Source organism: Carassius auratus, chromosome 30, assembly GCF_003368295.1.
Source record: "Carassius auratus strain Wakin chromosome 30, ASM336829v1, whole genome shotgun sequence".
NCBI classification, from domain to species: Eukaryota; Metazoa; Chordata; class Actinopteri; order Cypriniformes; family Cyprinidae; genus Carassius; species Carassius auratus.
In genome coordinates, this window is record NC_039272.1 from 10,055,967 (window position 1) to 10,079,840 (window position 23,874).

General features: G+C 35.5%; 1 protein-coding gene across 4 annotated transcripts in view; it reads left to right on the forward strand.

Annotated features, from left to right (window-relative positions):
* The window catches only part of LOC113049147 (AT-rich interactive domain-containing protein 3A), a 68,976-nt gene extending 47,092 nt beyond the window's left edge, over positions 1-21,884 (forward strand). For 2 of the 4 annotated variants that reach the window (XM_026211216.1, XM_026211218.1), the window contains 6 exons: positions 1,053-1,125; positions 11,123-11,306; positions 13,823-14,064; positions 15,379-15,666; positions 17,179-17,268; positions 18,608-21,884. In XM_026211216.1, the coding sequence (XP_026067001.1) occupies positions 1,053-1,125; positions 11,123-11,306; positions 13,823-14,064; positions 15,379-15,666; positions 17,179-17,268; positions 18,608-18,780 (1,050 nt within the window). In that variant the 3' untranslated portion in view covers positions 18,781-21,884. The remainder of the gene's footprint in view (positions 1-1,052; positions 1,126-11,122; positions 11,307-13,822; positions 14,065-15,378; positions 15,667-17,178; positions 17,269-18,607) is intronic. The other 2 variants (XM_026211217.1, XM_026211219.1) reach the window with 1 other exon arrangement.
* Positions 21,885-23,874: the final 1,990 nt, after the last annotated feature.

Consider the following 23,874-nt stretch of genomic DNA (forward strand, 5'->3'; position numbering starts at 1 on the left):
AGAAAAAAAAAAATCAATTCTGTTTTCAGTATTTCAGTATTCAGTATAGAAATATTTAATACAATTTCATTGGATAAAACAGAAGTCCCGATTTATCACAGCATGTTTTGTTGTCTGACTTATGCAGCGTCTGTATTTAAATCTGCATACGTTAAGAAGCAGGATTCTCTTGTTACACATTCTGTGCCTTGTTCTTCAGGGTTTACATTCTGTCGCTCAACAACTCGCCAGGCAGTTGATCATATGTCCTAGCTTGTTCATCGATACCCACACAATCACATTAAAGCCACACATACTGTATGAACAACCACTTAGCAAGAGCAGATTTGATTCAAATGTCAGCTTTGTTGCCATGCATCATGGATGTATGAAGCATACAGACTTTGCCAGATATCATCAATGCAGGTGACTTGACAGGCTTTACTGCATTTCAGAGCTTCATTCCCGATTAGAGATTTTCTTCGCCCGTCGTATTTCGAACAGAACGTGTTTGATTTGCCCCGTACGCCTTGGAAATGTCACATACGGGTAAAAGCCTGTTGTGTCTTATTCACACTTTAAACCCACTGTACCTTTTTCTGAGGCATTGATTGCATTGGTCCTTCAATATTGGTGACAGCTAATACACTCCTAAATGATCGGTTATTATCTCCGGGGCCTTGTTCCGTGTGCCCTGCTGTTTCCAAAGGTCATCCCTCTGTCTTCCTGTATCGACCTGCTCGCCTGTTAACGTAGCCTAAGACTTATTGAAAGTGAAGGTTGAGGAGAGTATTTCCATCAGGTTGCAGTCTTCTCCTTCACGAGACGGCTTTTAAAAGGCTCTTTTGAGCACGTCCATTCAGAGACAGGGGACAGGATGAGAAAACATAATGGATACGCCGATAAAGGGAAAAGCGCCCTTAAAATGCATGTGGTTTTTCCACTGGTGTGAGTGTATCAGCATCCAGCCTTAATATGATATATTTAACGGTAGTAGGGGAGCGCTGTATGTGCTTCACACTTAAAGCGCAATCCTCAGAACACTAACAAAGCATCTTCTGTTCGTTTCACAGCTGTACGAACTGGACGATGATGAGAAAAGAAAGGAGTTTCTCGACGATCTCTTCAGTTTCATGCAAAAAAGAGGTGAGTCTTGTTTTGTGCAGCTATTCAGATTGTAAATGTCAGGAGCACACACCCATTCACACCCACATTGCAAAACCATATTTTGCTTTAAGATGATAATGAATAATTATAGGGCTCGCTGGCAATATTTTGGACATATTCCAGGTGAAATTGTATTTACTCTTCTTGATGGAAAACTAAATAAGAAAAGTAAAAAATAAAAAATACGAGTAAAAACAAGGGTTTCTGTATTTTTTAAAAATATTACAAAGGACTTCTTTTGTAGGAACAATTCAGATAAGTAGGTTTGATTATACTTGTGTGCCACCTGTGTTTGGAAACAAAGCATCATAAATGTCTAACCACCCATCTGCGGTCTTGCCAACAATAGAAATGCAGGGTTTATTGTTTTTGGTAAATGCTGAGAATGTGTAGATACTATTGTGATAGGCTTCTTCAGGTTTCCTGCTTGAACCGTCCATTTCTCTGAAGTGTTGCTGCCGCTGTGGCGTGTTTCTGCCCCTGATGCTATCTGAAACAACGGCTTCTGCTGTTTGTTTTATAATTACTCGCAGATTATGTGAAAACATCCCTGAGGGGATGACCTTGCCACGGTAGGGAAGCCAGCATCCTGGTATTATGTTAGCCGGCCGTGGCATAATGAATTTATTGAGGAGGGAGGTACATCATCTGAGATGTTTTTCCCACCGAGGTGTTTCAGCAGACATCAGCCTCCTATATTTTATAGAGGAACTTTAATGGCCTTGCATTACATGAGGAAGTTTGCAGCCTTTGATGACTTTCCAAGACAGGACCGAGCTGTTTTAAGTGCACAGGACCGTTTTTTGTTGTTTGGTGTGGCTCTGTTTTGGTAATATGGTTTATTTGCCCTATCATTTTGGTTTATATCCAAGTTGATTTTTTTTCCTAAAAACAATTAAAAGCACATCTGTGTGGCTCTGTTTTGGTAATATGGTAATTATTATGAACTTATGTGCATGTTGTCTGCAGGACAAACAGAAAGCGCATTAGATTTTTTCTGAGAAAGAAGAATTGGGAAAGAAACTCTCTTAATCCTTGAATGATGACAGATGTGTCTTTCCAACAGTTGAGACTGTGGCTTCCTTACACATTACACTGAAAGAACTAAACCTATGTAAATGTATTGTGCTGAACTTGCAGACTGTCAGCAGTAAAGTATATATTATTACTAAATAGCTCACAAAATTTTGACGGCTAACTATTCAGAGCTCATTTCGTGCTTTTGTAAATACATACAATATATCAGTGCTAAAATGAAATTAGATCCAGGTTTTGAAGGAGAGATTCAGCTCCATTTAAAAATGTACAATATTAGATTGCTTTAATTATATAAAATAAATATGTATATTATTATATTAATGTTACAATATTGAATTTAAAATGTTAGAACTAATTATCTAATTGTATAAATGACGTTTCAGTTACAAAAAAGTGTCACATTAAAATTTATATAGTTAATATATTTAAAAAAAAGACAATAAATTCATAACCTTTTACAAATTAAGCATAAAATAATGAGCAAAGAATATTATTATTGATAATGAGCCAAAAATAATAATTTATTACATTTATTTATTACAAAAGTTGTAGTATTTTGAGTTAAAACTTTCTAGTAAAATAAAAAAAAAACAAGTTGTGGCATTATTAATTATAATTATAATCATATAATCATAATGTAACTAATTCAATTAAAAGTAATTGTTAAGTATGATATGGAAAGCATCTTTTCTGAAGCTTTCCATACCAGTGACACGTTTGTTTTTTTCTCCATGTGTGGCCATTTTTGACCAACCTAACCATTTTTGCAACAGATTTTCGTGTTTTAAACAGAACCCCATTTCAGAGCTTTGGTTTAGTGTTTGAGGCGGTTACAGGTCACAGTATATCTGATTTATTTTCCCTGAAAGGCAACAGATGACAGAGAGGGCTGAGTTGTCATTTAGCTCTTTCTCATCTGTTTGAATTTGTGATGACAGGAATGCAGGGTAGGTTTTATCGCGGTTCATGCTGTTGTTATTGCGCTATGGGCTAATCCAGTGAGGAGTCATCTAGTCTGGTGATGCCATGACATAAAAATGCCTGAATGCAGCAAAGTGAGGCTCTTCCTGTCAGCTCAGGCATAAGATCAAATATAATTAAATCCCTGCTGGCTCTGTTCTTATGCTTGATGTCTAAATCTGTATTGACTTCATCGCTCAGGAAATCAGAAGACCCAGTGCACTCATCAGGAGTTCACTTGCATTTATACAGATTCATTTATTGGACAAATGTTAGCTCTCAGTAGTAATCATTCAACGAATACCCAGAGGTTTTAGGATGAAGTTTTTTTCATTACATCTGTTATGGATTTTCTTCTCATAAATTAGTCTTTCAGCACATGATCCAGGTTACCTGCCGTACTTGTTTTACTGTTGTGTTGTCAATCACATCTTCATGGTGTTAAATGACCAAGATGCTTATATAACTGTTATCATACCATGTAACTGACAGGATGAATAGAATGGGAACTCCCATTTAACTTCCACCATATTTAGTTTTGTCACTCAATATGGTGGTTCATCAGTTGGAAGTGTTCATCACCAGGACAAGACTATTGTGACAGAGGATTCACAGCTAGTGATACATGCTCAGTTAGAACACTTAAAGGGATATTTAACCCACAAATGGAAATTACCTAATTATTTACTCACCCTCAAGCCATCCTAGGCGTATATGACTTTAATCTTTCAGACGAATCAGTTGGTGTTATATAATTTATAGGCTTTATAATGGCAGTGAAGCAGGGCCGAGATTTTGAAGCCCAAAAAAGTGCATCCATCCATCATAAAAGTACCCCACACAGCTCTGGAGAGTTAATAAAGGACTTCTGAAGTGAATCGACGTATCATACGATCTACCATATTTTAAACTATAGAAACCATAATCTCTAGTTTACGGTAAGTGTCATATGCGCTTTAACAAATTATATGGCAACCAAATTTGTTTTCAAAATTCACAAATAGTGACAAAGAAGAAGCAAGTAACATTGAATTAAACAAAATTTTTACAATTTTAAATCGCCCAGCCCTATTTTGAAGTAGACAGATGGAAATCGTTTTTTTTTTTTCTTGTAACTCATACTCCTGTAAACTTTATTTACAGCTTTGAAAAATCTTTTTTTACAGATGCTAACAGATGTGGTGGTTCTGGGGTCATTGGGTATCTGGGGTTTATAAATCTAGGTCTGAAAGTGCACCTACTGTTCAAACGTAGATTTTGCTTGAATTTGTTGTGTATTTATTTAGCTGTCAAAAAGTCAAAGTTACAGTAGTACTAAGAGAAATTTTGTCTGTGACTACAGTTATATTTCTTCATTCTTGTAATACATGGTTGATGCAGGTCCATTTTTCTTCACTTAGCAGTTTCAGACGTGTGTGTGAGCTTCAGCAGTGACAGGTGATAATTTGATAATCCTGAGTCTGATGTTTTTTTTTTCTCGTCATTCTCGAGTGAAACCACTTGCTCCTGTGAGATCTTGATACGTGCTGCCCCCACTGAAATAAGGGTGTTCATTGCTGCACACCGTTAGTGGTTTTTCTTGTTTGAAACTTGGTAAGGATCATATTACAAATGACATTTTGCATATTCTAAATGAAATTTCAAGCCATATTTGGATTGAATAAGATTAATGCCATGTTGCAATTTGAGATGGAAGCACAAACAGCTGATATCACGTTTCAGCTTTTATTAGAGGCTGCACTTGCTGAGAGTGTTTTCCTGAACTTTGTTTTTGCAGCTCTTTGACAACAAAAATTCCCTGGCAAATACTGCACTGCTTTATGTTGTGTTTAAGATATTCAGGAGAAAAAGTGTATTATTTTCAAATGTTTTACATTACAATGTGTTTCAGCTGCGGACTCACAAACCCCTAGGAGTTGGTTACATGCCGATGTGAATGTCTTCATAAAAATGATAATTAAAAATAATATACAATTAAAAATGAGCACATGATAAACAAACAGACAAACAATTAATTGGTTTTCCAAATTTTCTGAAATACACTATATATGTATATTGATAGACTAAAATTACAAATATATGGGGGTTGACAGCTTTATGGCTTTATGACTATAAAAATGTTTTGTCAAATAATGTATGGTAACATTTAAATGTACTGTTTTTATTATTTGTTATAATTGTAATTGTGTAGGTTTTTTCTAAATGTATTTTTTTGCAATTTGCTACTAGAACTGCACGTAACCATTTTGTGGTCTTCAGTTCTCTCTTAAATTTACATTTTAAATGAACGTCTGATGCTGGGTGATCAATAGTCTAATTTTGATATGTTTGAGATGGGTAAGAACGACAGGATGCAAACGATCCACTTGCCATAATTTTGGTAGGTAAATTTAAGCAGTAAACTATAATTGAGAAAAGGTCAATGATCAGTGATACCAAGTTCATATTTAGATCTTTGACAGGTATTGGTTACACTGCAATCTGAGCTTCAACCTAGTAAAGATTTCAGAATGCAATTAGGACATGTATTTTGAACTGCAGTGTGTGCCATAATCAAATAAAATATTTGGCACAGGAAGATTTCTGAGTTTCAATAATTGGCTTTGTGCAATTAAAAAACTTTTTATTTGTTTGTTATAGAAATCTATCATCATTTACGCTCATGATATTTTTCTATTAGGAAAAATGAGAGAATTTTTACCCCAAGCAAATATAAAGAACGAAGAAAAAAAAAATGTGTGAGAGTCAGTGACTCTTAAAAGTAGTTCATATGTGTCTATATAATTCTATATAAATAAATCTATATAAATCGAATCTATGTAAGGAACAGCTCAAAGTTTAAATGAACAAAGCAATGGTTCTCAGAATCAATCTGAAATTAATACTTTTTTTCAACAAAAAGATTAATTATATGGAGCCGCCCACATGACATGCAAGAAAAAAAATAATAATTTGTGCGCACAATTCACAAATTCATTCCCTCAATGTACTAAAACCTGCACACGATTACTATTGCGTTACCTCTTTTCGATCGATCGAGGGAACGAATTAGTAAATCGTGCGCACAATTTATAAATCGAGTGAACGAAATAGTAAATCGAGGGAACGCAATAGTAATCTTGTGCACGTTTTAGTACATTGAGGGAACAAATTAGTAAATCGTGCACACGATTTAGCCTAATATTCTTTCCTACACGGCATGTGTGGGGCTTCGTAGATTTAAGTTAATCAAAAGCGACAGTAAAGATATAGAAGTAGCACAACTGTTTCTACCAGTGATAATAATAATAATTTCTAAACAGTCATGTGACTTTCAAAACTGGAGTAATTCCTCCTGAAAATGTAGCTTTGCTATGACGTATAACTTGCTTTTTAAAATATATTAAAACATTTTAAATAGTAATAATATTTTACAATATTACTTCTTTACTCTCATTACTGTTTGATCAAATACATGCAATAATTTTAGTATTCATTTTTGTAATTGCTTAAAGGAAAAATGGACAACACAATCTTCAAATTTGTCTCCTTTTGTGATTCACAAAAATAAGTGATAGTAGTCTAAATGCAGAATGTTTCCTTCCCAGAATGACGTTCTGCATCAGTTCAGTCACAGGATCGAATAGGAGTTTGGCGATAGTAAGAAAATGAAAACTCTGGTGAAATCTTCTCAGCTTCATTATTTGTCCAGAACACATTAAAACGCAATACACGAAAGGTTCTCCCCCGCTGTGAGTGAATTCATGCCAGGACTGTTGTCCCCTGTAGGCCTGGCCTGAGACCAAAGGTCACTGGCCTTCCCAGTGTCCCCCGAAACCTTGCCATCATCAATCATAACCTGTCAAATACGAATCGTTTGTCGCAAGCCCCTCAGTGTACTGAGATGGCGTATCTTTTTTCACATCAAAATGGCTGCCTCTATTTCACAGCTCAACCCAAACAGACCTGTGTTTAACTCCACTCATGGAAGAATGCAGATGAGATTCCCTGCTCCCCAGAGAGCTTTATATAGAAAGAAGTATGTATGACCAGCTGTTTGAAACCTGTACTGCAAATTATACCTCTGTCAAAATGGAGAAATCATGTGATTCCAGCAAGGTTTCCAGAAACATGGACTGTTGTTTTATGGTGGTTTTATCAATGAAAACTTTCTTTGTTTGGCTATGCTATGGTGGTCTCATTATATGAAGAGAAATGAGATTTAAACAACTGATGTAAATCACTTAATTGTATCCTTTTCTTTTAAGTTGGCTTCTGAAGAATAAATACGTCCATCGTGGAATAGACTTGGAGTGATGGGCTCATTTACGACCCCTAATCTTTAAGCAATAGGAACAATGCAAGTGTTATTGCCCATTGTAAACTGATAAATTCCCACTTTGATTCATGATTCCCACCGGGCAGCAACAATAAATTGATCACATCTCAGCGCAGCATCAGCACTTCCTTTTGAATAAATCAATATTCGACACTTTCAAAATTACCTGAAATACTAATGAAGAGAATGAAAGGCCATGAGCCGCCTCGAAGAATCAGCCTTTTGGTTTCTAGCCATATTTTCTCTATACATATTTTCATATTATCTAATTTTACTGTTTTCCATAGGAGAACACCCTGAAGTGTTTGGAAATGCCATTCTGCTAAGATAAAAAATAAAAATAAAAGAATAAAAGTATATTTTTTGATTCTGCTTGTTTACTACAATTGGCTGCTCCACAAAGTGCTTCTTTTCAGTTGTGTTTGTTTTTAAACATACACAAAATATATGCCTTTGACTATTTTTATAGTTAAGATTTATAGAACCATTTTAATATTAAATGAAAAACGTGTTTAAAGTAAAAATAGATGGCTTGATTATAATGATCTACTTTGTCGTAATAAAAAAAAAAAAACGTGTAGATTTATTTTTAAAATAATTGTTAGTTCGCTAAAGAAATGAAGTCTAGAGAAGAGCATTCTTAATGCATGTCTTAATTATTTAAAGTATGTTTATGTTATGAAACATGTTATGACGGCCACTGTGAAAATTAATACTTCAACAACAAATAGAAATGTTATAATTTAGAAGTTAATTAAAAAAAATTAGCAATTTACATGTTTGCATACATTTTATAAGTTGAGTGTTGTTTTTTATATTTAAAAATAAATAGTTATTAAACCGAACTGATGTGTTTGTGTACCCTTTCACCTTTTACACTTATAAACACACACACACACACATTTTTTTTGCAGCTAAAGTTGATTGTCTGGTTTGTCTTTTTCAGCTCAGTGTTCATACGTATAGTACATTTTCAACCTAGGAAGATCATTTTTGTAGTGATATGGAAAGAATGTTGGCAAACCTGTTACTAGCTCCTTAGCGTTTCTTAAACGTCATTTTGGATAAAAGCATCTGTCAAATGAATAAATGTAATTCCTGACAAACACATCATAGAGGACTTACTCAGGCTTGCTGGTCAGTGCAATTAGCCGGTTTTATACACACGGATAAAGTTTTTTTCTAGCCTTGTGTTTACAAATTAGCCCTTCATTTCATGCTTCGGAAGACCGAGCCATCGCAGGCACATTGTCCTTCCATTATCTGGCTGAAGTGAATGATTAAAAGGCAGACTGCTGATGAAGGCAGCCACATAGATGATTGGCCCCAACACCAGCTTATTGCCTTCAGCACATTTTCAATTAAACCTTTTTAGCCAGTGAGCAATTAACAGCAGGCAACTATGTGAGCTCGGCGAAACGTGTTTCTCTGCGCTCCACAATCACTCTTTGTCATAATGATGCATGACCTGATCAAATTGTTTGGGATGACAAAGGCTCGTACTGGCCTTTATTCACTGCATCTTATCCAGGGAACAAGAGGAGATGAATACATGAGCTCAGAAATCGAGCGCTCGTAAATCTTGTTTTAAAGACGCTTATCCAGGTTCAGATTCAGTCCAAAGGTGGCTTTTGTGGAGTCAAGTTTTATTTATTGCTCCAGCCTCATTTAGCTTGGCCTTTTGTGCATGGGAATAAATAATTATTTGTTCATTAATGTGTTTTAACTTTGTACATTTGAAGGTTTGTTAAGTAAGGAGTGGGTTAGGTTTAATGGGCGCAAAAGTTCAACTAAACCAGGAATATGTTGTACTGAGGAAAAGAAAAAACTAAAATTTAAGGTTTAAGGTATTGACAGAATTTTATTGGGGAAAAAGGTAAAAGGCTTATTATAGAATTATGCTTTTATTTTACTATGCAAAAAAACTAAAAGCTCATACATTGAATACAGTACAATCAGTTATTATTACGACAGATTATTCATTAGTTCTCCCTTTATTCTGATTTGCAAAGTCTCCCAAAACATTTTGAGAAAAAAAAGTTATTTTTATTGTGAAGAAGTCACACACTGAGTTGATTTTCTACCTCCTGTCAAAACGCTCACTCATCTTATTTGGCCCATTCTGCATGGTACATGTTTCACAGTGTTTTGCAATAAATCAGCAGACATTGTGTCCATTCAAATTCAGCATATAAGCAAGATCCATAGTCAGTTGACCAGATTTAGCCATTATGATAATATCCGCCTTGGTTATGGAGGACAGATCCTTCCTCTTTGCATGTTCTCTAAAACCCACAAAATAGTGTCTAATGTCTATTACAGCACATATTACTAACCCCCACCACAATGACTGATTGAATTATAGGCTGGGAATAATAAGAGCAAGCACTGCATGTCAGCTTGGCCAAAAATGATGTTTTACACTCTATGCAAATGTTTAAAAAGGGGGGAAATGAATATTATATAGGCCTGACATCATTTTGGCTAACATGTCACAAAATGTCACTTGTAGCAGATGAAGGAATATCTTCTTTTTTTTGCCAGCCACACTGTTCTACCAAGATTAATCGTATCTAAATGATTTTAATTGAATACATTTCAGTGTTATTTTTAAGAGAGTTTTCTTTGTTTTTTGTTCAGTAAACATATTGGTACCGTGTCGGGTCATTACTTGATTTCGGTTCTAAAGTATGCGCTGTGAATCAAATCCAGACGAGAACCACCACTTTAAAACATTTCGGCTTTTTCAGATCAAGACCGTTGATACTTACTTTTACTTCAGTGACTCGTGTGGTCAGTTTGAGGAGAAGTTAGAAACATCGATCGATTGTTTTAGACGTTTGTGCTACTTCAGATTTAATGCCAGCATTGTCTCAGAGAGAAGGCAGATAAATCTTTACTTTTAATAGTGTCTCTTAGTTCACATGCCAGAGAGGCAAAATGAAGCCGTAATTACAAGTCTTAATTGATGTGTTTTTACCTTGATAGACCATAGCTCTGCTCTCCTTGCTCTTTTCAGACTGTGGCTCTGCTTGCTGTTGTTTGCTCTATATTTCTCTACGTATTGATTGCTATTATGGCAAATCCAATGGGCACAATAGAACTCTATCAGCAAAATACAGGTTAATTATCTTGAGGTCAGGCGGTCTCAGATGCACACAAAGGGCTTATCCCCTTCGCACATTACAACCTAACATTAAATCGTGAGCACAAATTATCACCGAGGTCTTTTTCCATTCAACAAATGAACTGACAGAGGGAAGGAGAGCAGTGTTTAAGCATCGATATCCGAGAGTTTAGATGTTTGGCAACTTTTGTTCTCTTTTAAAAATGATTTCCTTCACTGCTGTTCAGGCTTTATGGTGCATATTAGATCATGATAAATGATTTTCACTTTGAGTATACAGTGTGCAGTGTGGATGTTACTTTCACATTAATAAGATGCTACAGGTCTTTCTTTTCACTAAAGGCAAAACAGATAGCGCAGACCTTTGACTGAAGGCAAAAAGTGATATTTTTGCTAAGTGGAGTGGGAAGCTGTCGGACGTTTTACTTATGCTTGACTGATTGGCCTTATAAGCGGCCGAGGGGCCCGTCGATGAGCTTGAGTTAATGGCATTGATTGTGGATATTGTGCTTTTTTTCCCCCGGCTCCTGCAGGGACTCCAGTGAATCGGATTCCTATCATGGCCAAGCAGGTGTTGGATCTCTACACTCTCTACAAGCTTGTCACCGAAAAAGGCGGCTTAGTGGAAGTCATCAATAAGAAAATATGGCGCGAGATTACCAAAGGCCTGAACCTGCCTACCTCCATCACCAGTGCGGCTTTCACCCTCCGAACACAGTGAGTGAGATAACTTCAGACCACAGGGAACAACCTGTTGAGGACTGCCAGTTGATTCTTGTCTATCTTGTCCAATTCAATTACCTGCTTTTAGAATAAAGAGAGTGAAGAGCAGGCTGTATTTGACAGTGTTTGGTAAAAGTAAGAAAGAGATAGATCTGTACTGCTAAACTGAGATCCATCAAACAAACACTAATGCTGTTTAAGCATTGTACAGGATTAAATCAGCACAATGTGAATTTAAAAAGACTAGGGCTCGCTATTTAACTTAATATAGTAAAAAAAATTCATAAACATGGCTTTTAGTTGGAAAGAACCTACAGACAGTAAGACATTTTGCATATGTTTAAAGGCTCAGAACAAAAGAAAACATTGTGTGTGAATAGCCGCTAAGATACGCTGACATACTTGATTGTGAAATGGATTGCTGTGGACTATATATTGATTTCTAAAGCTGCTTTTTGACTAATGCTTTACTCATCTAATACAATATGAATTGTCTGGAGTGTTTTTGTGTTGTTGGTGTTGAGCATTAATATACTATCATTCAAAAGTTGGGGTAGGAAAGGTTTTTTTTTTTTTTTTTTTTTTTTTTTTTGAAAGAAATCTCTTATGCTAACACAAAACTTAAGCAATTATTTGATCAAAAATACTATAATATTGTTTGAATATATTGTTTTATATGTTAAGGTTTTAAATTCAGAAATTTCAGCAGCCATGATACCAGTCTTGAGTGTCACATGATCCTTCAGAAATCCTTTTTTCTAACTATCAATGCTTCAGAATGATTTTTGTTGTTGTTCAAAAGAACATTTATTTTAAATAGTCAATCTTTTTTATAACAATGTAAGTCTTTACTGTCAGTTTTGATCAATTTTATGTAGCCTTGATAATTAGAAAACTATTTTATTTTTTAAAAAAAAAACTGACCACAGGCTTTTAAATGGTAGTGTATACTGTATGTGATTAACTGCAGTCCAATTGATTAATTAACTGTTGTCATATAATTCATCTAATTTTTTATACCCCTCATAAACAGATTTCAACTTTATGCATTTTAGTACATTTTACATTTGACTCCAATATTTAACTCCTTTCTTGTATGTTTCTACTTTCTGTGTAAATCATTGACGTACTTGGTGAACACATGAACTTGTTTGTGCATGTCCACCCTCAGAACTGTCATTTAACTCAATTATGTTCTAAGGCATCCAGTTTTCATGTAGCCCTGTAGGCTGGCATAAGAAAACACAATGGAATTTGAAAGCAGTCATTATTTAAGTTGATCATGAACCTAGTAAAAGATACAATGACAGTTGAGCAGATGGCCTCTCATCTCGTCATGTAAACAGAGGAATGCAAGAAATCTGGATTTCAAAGCACTGTTGAGAGGAAGAATGTGCACTTGCTACACTGTACTCTTTTTTTTTTTTTTTTTTTTACTTGAATGACGTAGTTTGTCTATGCATTGAAAATGAATTAAATAAATCAGTGATTTTCAACCTGTAGGCCGCGCCCTAGTGGGTCGCGATGGTATTGCAGCTGGGCCGCCAATTACTATTAAAAGAAATAATATTGTTCATATATATATATAAAAAATGCCTAAGTCATAACATAATAACATCATTTCATATATATATATATATATATATATATATATATATATATATATATATATATATATATATATATATATATATATATATATATATATATATATATATAAATAACAAAAAATAAATATTAAATTGTAACTATGCTTCCACTATTCAAACTCACTGATTGGTTTAAGAATAAACCGCCAATTTATCTTAGATACTTTTGCTGCATATGCTACAGAACAACAGCAGTTGGGAACCACTGAAATAAATGATAGGATAACTATGAAAATGATAGATGTACATTTCAAAGTGAAGGCAACGGGTTTTTGGTGACAGCTGTCAGTGGAACATATAGTTAATGTTATGAACTACACCAGTGGTTACTCTGTTATGACCCCTGCGTGAACTTGAGGACAACTGACTTCATCGAAACAATCACTTTGAGATCTTCTGGTCAAATGTCACAGAAATATGAAGCTTGTTCTGAGTAAAGATCCTAAACATTTATTTGAAGATGCCACTATTTAGGATTGATATTTAGGTAACACTTTAGTGACCAATTTTCACTAGTAACCAGTTGCTTATTAGCACTATTAACACATTAATTTATCAGTACTTATAAAGCATGTATTCTGCATGACCATATTCTACACACCTAATCCTACCCAATACTTAACAACTACCTTACTAACTATTAATAAGCAGCAAATTAAGAGTGAGTTTATTTAGGCAAAAGTCATAGTTAATGGTTTGTTAGTAGCAAGAACTGGACCTTAAAATAAAGTATGACTGATATTTAGTAGTTCAGTGTAACTTAAGTATCCAAATACTTTTTAGGGCAACTGTAAATGACTGTAGCTATAGTGTTATTGTGATTAGGTTATATATCCCAGTTCTGTCTTTCCTTGTCTACAGGTATATGAAGTACCTCTATCCTTATGAATGTGAAAAGCGGGGACTGAGCTCTCCCGGGGAGCTTCAGGCAGCTATCGACAGCAACCGGCGCGAAGGCCGGAGACAGAGTTATGGCTCCACCCTCTTTAACTACTCCCCCGTGGGCACCCCCACCCTGCTGGCTTCCCCAAAACTCCAGATGCCCCACATCAGCATGCCCACTCCCAACGGCGGGCACATGACTCAGACTGTCATCAAGAAAGGTTTGTGTTTATATTTCCCTTTCTCACAACATAGTTTTTTTTTTTCAAAGTCAAAATACTATAATATTAATGTGAATTTTTCAAGCTTGTTTTTCCCAATATAGTGGAACCTCATTTTACTAAATTATTTGTTGCTGTTTCAATAAAATAATATAGACTCCAAAAACAGATCAAATAATAACATGATAAAATGCAATAATATAAATGTAAAAGAATTAGGCATAATATAACAAAGAAAATCCCACTTAAAAACAACAGCATGCTATTGATTGTTGATTTTCAAAAAAAAAAAAAAAAGAGAGAGAGAGAGAGAAATGTTCTTCCTTATCAGGAAATTGAATGTTATTGTTTTAATTACAACCTGGATCCTCCAAAGGACAAGTCATCTTTCTTACACAATAACACTGCCACGTCTTACTCACGCTTATTCCACGCTGTGGCCTGAATGGTCATCAGAGCGGACAGGAAACAGCTTGCAGGACTTCCTCTTGCCCACTCTGCCAGTTTCCGCATCACACCAGCAGGAGAAATGAAACACAAAGAGACATTGGGCTGCTTCATGATTCAGTAATGTGCCCATATGGAAAAAGACAAGTCACGCAACTTTAAGGATCAAAGAGCCTTACGAATCGCACAGTATTTATAGTGTTCACAAAGCAGCTGTAAATAGATCTCATGACTTGTGTTTCATACTCATACTTCCCTGTGAGGATGTTATTGCAGCACATTTATAAACCTACATTTGTAGAATATAATGCATTTAGATTATTGAATAACTTTCCTTTACACTTTCTGTTTTACAATACATATAATTTAAAGTATCATTTACTTGAAGTGAATCAGGTGTACAGTATCAAAATTAATGTCAGATAAATCAAATAAAAGTGTGAGTAAGGACATTTATAATAGTATAAGAGATTCTAAATCAGTGTATTAGAATGATTGCTGAAGGATCATGTGACACTGAAGACTGAAGTAATGATGTTGAAAATTCAGCTTTGCCATTAAAGGATTAAATGACATTTTCAAATATATAGATCTAACAGTTCTTTTTGATATTGTACAAAAACATTAAAGTAATCAACTGATTAATCAACTTATAACATTGTGTTATATACATTTGTGATAAAGGGCTTCTGTTTTCTCAACTGTTACACTTCACTGTCCAGTGTGGCAAAATGTAGCACTTTAAAAAAGGTCCTCCATTGTACTTAAATTAGTAGAACATTTCCAAGATTTAGGATGTTAGATGGTCCACTATATTTGTTTTGTTGTTAAGTGTTGTGTCACCTAAAGAGGTTTCTTGCTCCACAGAGGACTCGCTGCTGTCCAGCTGCCTGACTAACAGGATGGGCATCCCTGTGTCTCTGGCCAGCCACCACAACGCAGCTCAGGCTGCAGCTGCAGCAGCCGTGCAGGCGGCCGCACTGGAGCAGCTGCGCGAGAAGCTGGAGTCTGGAGAGCCACCGGAGAAGAAAGTGATGCTCATGGCAGAGGAGCAGCAGAGGATAATGCAGCATGCATTACAGCAGAATCTCTTCGCCATGGCTTCCCAGCTACCCATGAACATCAAACTGAACAATAGAGGTGGGTGCAAGGAAGGCAAGTACATCTTCAGTGTTTTTACTTTGTATTTCACCCCAAACATTACAATTCATTTACTCACCCCCAAGTTGTTCCAAATCTGTTTTAGTTTCGTTCTTCTTTCAAAGATAAAAGATATTTTTAAGAATGTGGCCAAAAACAGTTTGTGGTCCCCATTGACTTCCATAGTAGTTTTTCTTAATAGCAATTGGAAAGATGAATGAAATGGCAGCAGTTTGTAAACTTGTCTGGAAATATAATATAAATGAGAATAAAGTGAATTGTGTCTCTAGAATGACCTACACAGTAAGAGGTGTGATGAGAGAGCACATTGTGGGTCAAATAATGTAGATTACCTGTGTACCTGAAGTTTACTTACAATAGTTCCACTTTAGCACAATCAAATATACTTCAGTAGATCTTTAGCTGGACCTCAGCACTACTTCTGTTCCGCATTAAAGTGCATTAAGCAAAAAATGTGTTAAAGTTCCAGTTTAGCAGACTTTATAAGTATAACAGCTTAGTATACCAAAAGTACAATGGCGGGGTACACAAGTACATAAATATGTAAATGTATTTGTAGTATACTTAGCATGAAATAAATGTATTTCAAATGCATTTTAGTCTATTTATTTTGTCATGACAAAACATTAGCCTTCCAGTTTTCCTTTATCAAACTGAAGTAATTTATAAAAAAAAAAAAATATGAATGACACTTTTATTTTATTTACCAAACACTATGATAAGTGTCACCTGTGAGAGAAAGAATTCATGAAAATAATTTTATTTATGAATAATTGTTAATGAACAACAAATATTCCTTTAAGTTATTTTATAACACTATAACAAGTTGTCTCTTTTATCACACAGAATGATAAGAGTTTATGAGACATTCTGAAAAAAGTGATTTCTATCAAGCCGTGTGTTTAATGTTAATGATTTCATTCACGTAATGAGAGTGTGTGCCGTGATTGCAGGCTGCTCATGAGTAATGTGTTTTGTTGTCTTCTGCATGTCTCTTACTCTTATACCACCCATTAAACAAGATCCTCTTTATGCGGTGAAAAAAATGTAACGCTGGGCAAGACTTTCACACAGAAACACTCTGCAATTGAAAGATTATATTAAATGTTATTTAGTGTTTACCTGCACATCCACAGTAATGACAGAGTGAAAACTGAAAGTCCTGACAGCAGCTGACTTCTTGGAAATATGAATCCCTTTTTTGGTTCAGAATAATGAATCTAATGGTCTCCTACTTAATGTGTTTCTGATGAATAAATTGTGTGTAATGTTAACAGTCTGACTGCAATGAAGAATTGTTCTATTTATGATGCAGACGAAGTGAAAGGCCCATCTTTTTGAGAGTAGTCACCTCCCTGCAACTCTTTTAATAAACCCCTCCTTATCCTGTCACTCATGAGTTATCGCCGATAGTTGGTGGCACGCTTCTCTTGCTTCTTGTGTTCCTTTTATAAATGCTCATATTGAGTTTTTCTCTTCCCCGCTCTCTGGCTCCTCTCTTGACAGATGATAGACAAGAGACTGCATTGAACCTGTCTACCAACGGCATTAGCAGCATCAACATGTCAATAGAAATAAATGGGGTTGTCTACACAGGTAAATAGAGCGCCGTTTGCTGATGTAATTGCAGGCAGGAAATTCAATAAGTTATAGCAGCACCCCCGCGCTTAGTCCTCCACACAATTTGATGTCTTTGCTATAAAATCCATCGTAATGAAGTGGCAAGTCCAATAGAGTTAAAAAAGTTAAATATCTTAAAATTGGGCCTGGGCGCCAGGAAGTCGATGGAGCTTATTGTCTTTCGTGCCCGAGAGAAAGGCCCTCTGCCTTAGCTAGATACAGTGCTTGTGCCTGATGTGCGAGAGACAGTAATTACTAGAAGATGGCTCATAAGCTTGCAGGGAACATTTCAGGAGATCAAGTTGAAGTGGCATCTGTTTTACCATTTTTCCTGAAGGTTTGTTCCCTGTACAGCTTTGAGTTTTTTTTTTTTTTGTTAAGGTGAATGATTTAATGCTTTAGTTTATCACAATTATTTATATAAGAAATAATACAATTAAAAATATAAACTCAGTTGCTTTACTTGCTTTGTTCTTGTTAAAACCCTAAAATAAAATAATATGAGTTGAAACCCTAAAATAAAAAATAATGAGTTGCACTGCGCAGTAGCACAGAATGAGAAAGGCTCTGTTTGAACTCTTGTGGCTCTGGAAGCATTCTTGTGCGTAAAAAGAGCTAAACAGTGCAGAAATGAAAAAAAGAAAATGCATGTACATTTTTAAATGTAACCAATTTATGGTGCATGATACTGAAGAAATATCAAATGAAAGATCGGTGTGAACGGCACAAAAGTCTACTTTAGACAGATTGATGAAATGGATTGCCAGTGACAGGCTTATGTTCAAAGGCATGAAAATAAAATGATCTATGATTTGTTTAAATTACGATTAAGTTGCCTTCCAATCCTATAATGTCAGGAGATATTTTCAGAAATGTTGAATTAATGTATGTGGTTAATTCATTTTTGATTCATGAGAACTGAATTTAATTCATTAAAAAAAATAATAATTAACTTTGTTGTTTTTTTTTTAACAAAAAGTTAGATACTTAATCAATTTACAGACATCAGGTACTTCGGATACTGCATCTCCAGTATTGTGCAAATAAAAAAAAAAAAAAATAGAAATGTAAAAATATTTGCGCCAAAATCTAGAAATGTCTTGTGCACGGGGGTGTTGATCAAATTCCAAACATGTTTTAGTTGAACCTCTGTTAGTATTATCACATGAAATTATTTGCAATCACATTTATTGCATGAGAATTTTGCACTTCAATGTTTTTAATAAATATAAACAAAAACTGATTTAGTAACTGACCTATTGATGGTGTTGTGTTGTGTAAAAGCTAACTTTTAATATGTGTCTGCTGACTGCAGGGGTCCTGTTTGCCCGTAAGCCAGCCATAGGTTTCATGCCAGGCAGCCAGCGAATCCATCACCAACACAGCTCTCAGGGAAAGAGCAGCAGCCCAGGGCTCAGCACCCAGATGCAGCCGTCCTCCTCTTCCTCCTCCACCGCCTCCTCACACGGACCAGCCACCTCCCCTTGAGCCCACAACACCTCACTCAACTCTCCCCCGACGTCAGATAAGGCAGGGTCTTTAGGTCATTCTGCTGGACCGCTTTTTTTCTGTCTCCTTCAATGTACAATGTACACTTTCTACTGTTTTTCTAACCCTCCCCCTGCAATCAGGACGGGAGCGTCCATCACCGAAAAAACTTCCATTAAAACAAAAGGCCGAGCAGCGCACATTTGAGGTGTGGGACATTCACATATGCAGCAAATTGCAGCTTGTAATCTTGTTCTTCTGAGGATGCATTGTTCAGCGTGGAACGACTAAAACGTACTGCGTGACAAATGCCACGAACACAAGGAGCGTTGTGTGACTTTCAGAGGATGGGATGTTCCTCTTCTTCACTTTCCTACACTGGTCCTGAAGTTTGGGCATCTTCATCTTTACCTGTTGCATTCTTGAATCAAACAGCAAGAGCTACTCTCAGCTATTACCAAAGAGAAAAAGTGCGGCATGTTAGCGGTTCATTTGATAATGTTACAACAATTCATCCAGAGTTTTATCAACACCATCACACATATCTGATGCCATTGCAGATGGTTACCAAAATGAGTTGATATTTTAATATCTTGATTTTAAGCAAACCACATCCCATTTAACTTGGGCATCAAATAGTCAGGGAGAATAAGTTATTTACTGTATTACTGCTTAAATATATGTTTGTAAAGAAAATATATCATTATCATATCCATCAGAGCAAAGACCGGGAGAATCATAAATGCAAGATGGTTCATTTCTATAGCTTGTTACGGAGGAAGGCAGACAGCATTATGTCTACTATATCCTCTCATGACGGGAAATATGTTCCATTGATTAGTGAGTTATTTGGGGAACACTTGTCGACAGTGTTTAATGATTTTTCCACCACCTCAGCACATGTTTTATAGCAAAGCGTTCATTAAATGGTTTAGTAGAAGGAAAAACAGGTCATACTGGTTAATGGCAGGTTCAGAAGTGGAGGGTCAAATGATATTGTGACGTGTGACTGCGAGCTGGACCAGGCTCTTTAGAAGAAGATCATGAATATGACTCATCTTGGGCATCAGCTGATGTTGTGAATAGAATCCAGCTTTCATTACATTTTCAACAATGCACTTGCATTTGAGAGTTCACCTCTCGTTCTTTATTCCATTCACCCTTTTTTTTTCTTTTTTGCTCACACTCATGTTTATTTCTTCTTCTTCGTCTTCTCTTTTCTATTGGAAAGGAAATGGGAGGATATTATCGTGTCATTTTTTTTTCCTTTTTTTGAATTCCGTAGACAAGTTGTATTTATTTTTACCTCTGTTCTTTCCCTTTCATGTTGAAACTTGGGCTGTTTCCGTGCTTTCAGAAAACAACGCTTTTATTTAAAGTAAGAAAAAGTCATATTGCAGCCCAATACCTCACACATCCTGCAAACACAGATAATAGATGATGAAAACAAGATATACCTCATTTATTTCATTTCTATTATTTTTATTGTGAAACCACTTGAAAATGTTTTTTCAACAAATCACTGGATTTTGTTTCTTTTCTCTTTTTTTTTCTATTTTGTATTGTTTTACCAAAGAAGGGAATATATGATGAACACACATCTACCTCATTTGTTATAGACTGTGCCAACAACATAATCACAGCAGCCAGTTTTTAATCATAGCCTTTCTGGTCCGAATTTGCTTTCGCCTGCGTGATTTGTGCTGCAGAACCAGAGGCTGGACCACACAGGGCTCAACACGGCGTCAGTTGCTTTGCTTGTTCGTTTTTGTCCGTGGCTTTTTTTCTTTACACACAGGGGGGAAGTGAAATACCAGAAGGATTCTGTCTCTTCTGATCTGATCGAGCTTATTCTTTACAGTATCAGTAGATCTAAAATACATCTTATGAAACATATCTCAAGTTAAGCTGCAACCATGGGCGTTTAGTTCATTAAAGTGTTTTAGCTTTACGGTTTGCAGCGCTTCCATTGATGCCAGTGTTTGAGTCGTCATTTCTGTTCACAACATAATGTGACTTTCAGAAAATATATAACCTAGTCTAAGTTATATAAACTAGTCTAAACTTATATATAAAGTCTAGTGGGTTTTGAATGAGGAGACGTGCTCAGAACAGGACTTATTTTTACAAATACCAAAGATCTGATGATATTCTTGGGTTGGCAATTTCTGACCCAATGCTGTCATTCTTAACTTTCAATCTCAAGCAGCAGATTTTTTTTTTTTTTTTTTTTTTTTTTTTTTTGATCCTGCTGCTGCAATTTTAACTTGATCTTAAGCACTTGGATCAAAATGTTTTTCAAGAAAAAAAAAAGAAAAATTTTAAAGGCCAAGCTGTATATTCAGTAAGTCTCAGCGCACAGATGGCAATCGAAGAATGTAATAACAATTTCCAGAGTTTTAGCACATTAACGATTAATCAAAACGATTAAACCTGACCATCATTTTGTTGTATAGGTGCAAGGATTAATGGAAATATATAGTCTATATTTATGTGGAATTACAGAGGGCACAATCAATGCACAATTGTCTGATTCCTGTTGTTGGATGTGATTTACCTCTTGATCAGCTTCTATTTTTTCACAGCAGTGGCACGGTCTATTCCTTCACATGGCTGTCTGTTCTCTCTTCAGCTCATGTCACTAGACTGCAGAGATTTGAGAGCAAATCCTGGACGAACTCTCTCTGGAGAAGCAAAAAAACACGAATCCGAGTGAATCCATATCCAAAGCTTTTACAAAACTACGTTCACAGGCTTACTGATGACAATGTTGGAACATTTGTTCATGAAAAGACTATCATTTAAAAAAAAGAATCACTCATGTGCTTAAAGAATAATATGTTGTTTACCTTGTTTAGCTATGTCAGCGATGCTATGCTGGTAGATTTTAGATCCTATTAAACGCTGTGTATTAAGCTTATTTTCCTTTTCTTCACTTTGGATAAATCCAGTGCATTATAGGAAAGCTGGATTGTGGTGCTCAGGGGTTAAAAAAAAAAAAAAGAAGAAAAAAACTGGTGAAAGATTTTTTTGTTGTTGTTGTTTGTTTGTTTTGCCATTGACTTGTAGCATAATTAGAAATAAAGTACTGCTTTCCACTTTAATGTCCAATTGAGTTTTTCTTTTGGGTTTAAATATCCACGACTGCTGTTATGCTGGGGGAAACGTTTAATATTTATTATAATATTAATATATGAAAGGTTTTGAATGGCTGAATATTATAAAATACAAGTAGAAGCGCTGGATGCAGCATAAATGTGATAAAGCCTTCTGTGTTCAGTGTCACATCATCCTTCAAGAAACATTTATTATTATCATCAAAGCTGAAAAGAAGTAGTGTTGCTTAATATTTTTGTGGAAACTGAGATATTTTTTCTTTGATTTTTTTTATTATTATTATTATTATTTTGACTTTGAACAACAAACAGCATTTGTTTGAAGTCGAAAACTTAAACTAAATGCATATTGTGCTGAACAAAAGTATAAATTGAATGAATGACTCTAAACTTCTGAACAGTGGTGTGTATTTCGCCAGTATGTGTACTCCCTGGGAATCAAACCCATGACTTTGACGTTGCTAGTTCTTCACACCACATGTCGAGCTACAAGAAGTTTCTAGACGGGTAATGACGATAAATTCTTTTTTAATCTGTTTGTATACACCATTGATTTTAACATTGAATTGAACAAAACACACTCTTTAATCCCGAGTTGAGCCATTCAGAAATGAAAGAAGATTGGAATGCCAATGATAGGTCACTTAATTGTCAATCAGCCTGTGTTTACTGGCAAAGGAATTGTGTTAAAAAGCTGTCCACTCAAAAGGCAAATGAAGCGACAAGTGTTCAATAAACGTGAAGATGTATACAACAAGAAGACAGTCGTCAGTCTCATTATATTCATATTAAAACATAATGAGATTGTGTGGAAAGAGCAGATGGTCCAGAGTTTAAACACAATATCAGCGATTCGATTCCACGGTATACCCACAAAGTCAAAACAGAAAAAAGACAGACAGAATAAGTTGACTCGGCCGGACAAAGGTCAAAATCCTGCACTGCGAACGCAGGCAATTAAACTAATGATGGCAGGGGTGTGTGCAGCTAAAATGGAGTAAAGATCGCTTCATTAAGGCCCAAGAACCTGATGTAATTAGGAGTAGGGCCAAGATTAGTGTCTGTCAATGGTTTTGCCTGGGATTTGCAGGTAATAGAGTTATCATTGAGGCTCGAGGAGTGTTACATTACACTTCGGAATAAACAAAAACAAATTAGCAGCGTCGTCCGATAATGGGTTATCTTGTCAGAGCCTGACAGAAATCCATGCCCTATAACACAGTGTTAATTTTATGCATCACTGACGAGCACCTTCACGATCAATGGAGGAACTATAAAGTCAGGGAGACCATCAATTCAAGTTCAGGACAGGTAGACAAGGAGTTTTATGAGGCCAGAGTGCATTGGAACCAAAAGTATTGTATTGTTGAAATCATGTTTTGAATTTTAAAAGCTTTCCCGACCAATTCAATGTCTCAGTCCATTTGATTACAGCATCAGTATGAAATGAATAACATAGGATTATCTGAATGCACTTATGAAGTAATACTTCATAAGTGCATCTTTGAAGTATTTATTTTATACTTTAAACCCTTTAACTGCCTGCTCAACCAAATGGTTGATTTGTCACTTTATGGTAAACGTAGAAAAGCTAAGCTAATGTTTTCAGATAATCCTTTCTGCTGTCAGAATGTACTATTTGCTGAGAAATATAACTTTCTGATCATTCATTATAGTTCATATTTTATGATTTCCATAGTATGTGTATGAATTCCGGTACTTTTGCCATAAAGTGACATATCAACCATTTAGTTGAGGCCGATATTTTAAAAATTATGGGACGTGTTGAAAAAAAATACATTGAGTGTGGTAACTAATGACATAAGGAGATAAGAAATACAAACAAAAAATTTTTCAAATGCTTTTTTCTTGGTGGGGCAGTTAAAGGGTTAAGTTTCAGATTCCACTGCAAAGATGAATCAAACTAATATATTTATCATTTAATTTAGGCCACTTCCTCCTTTATTAAACAAAAATA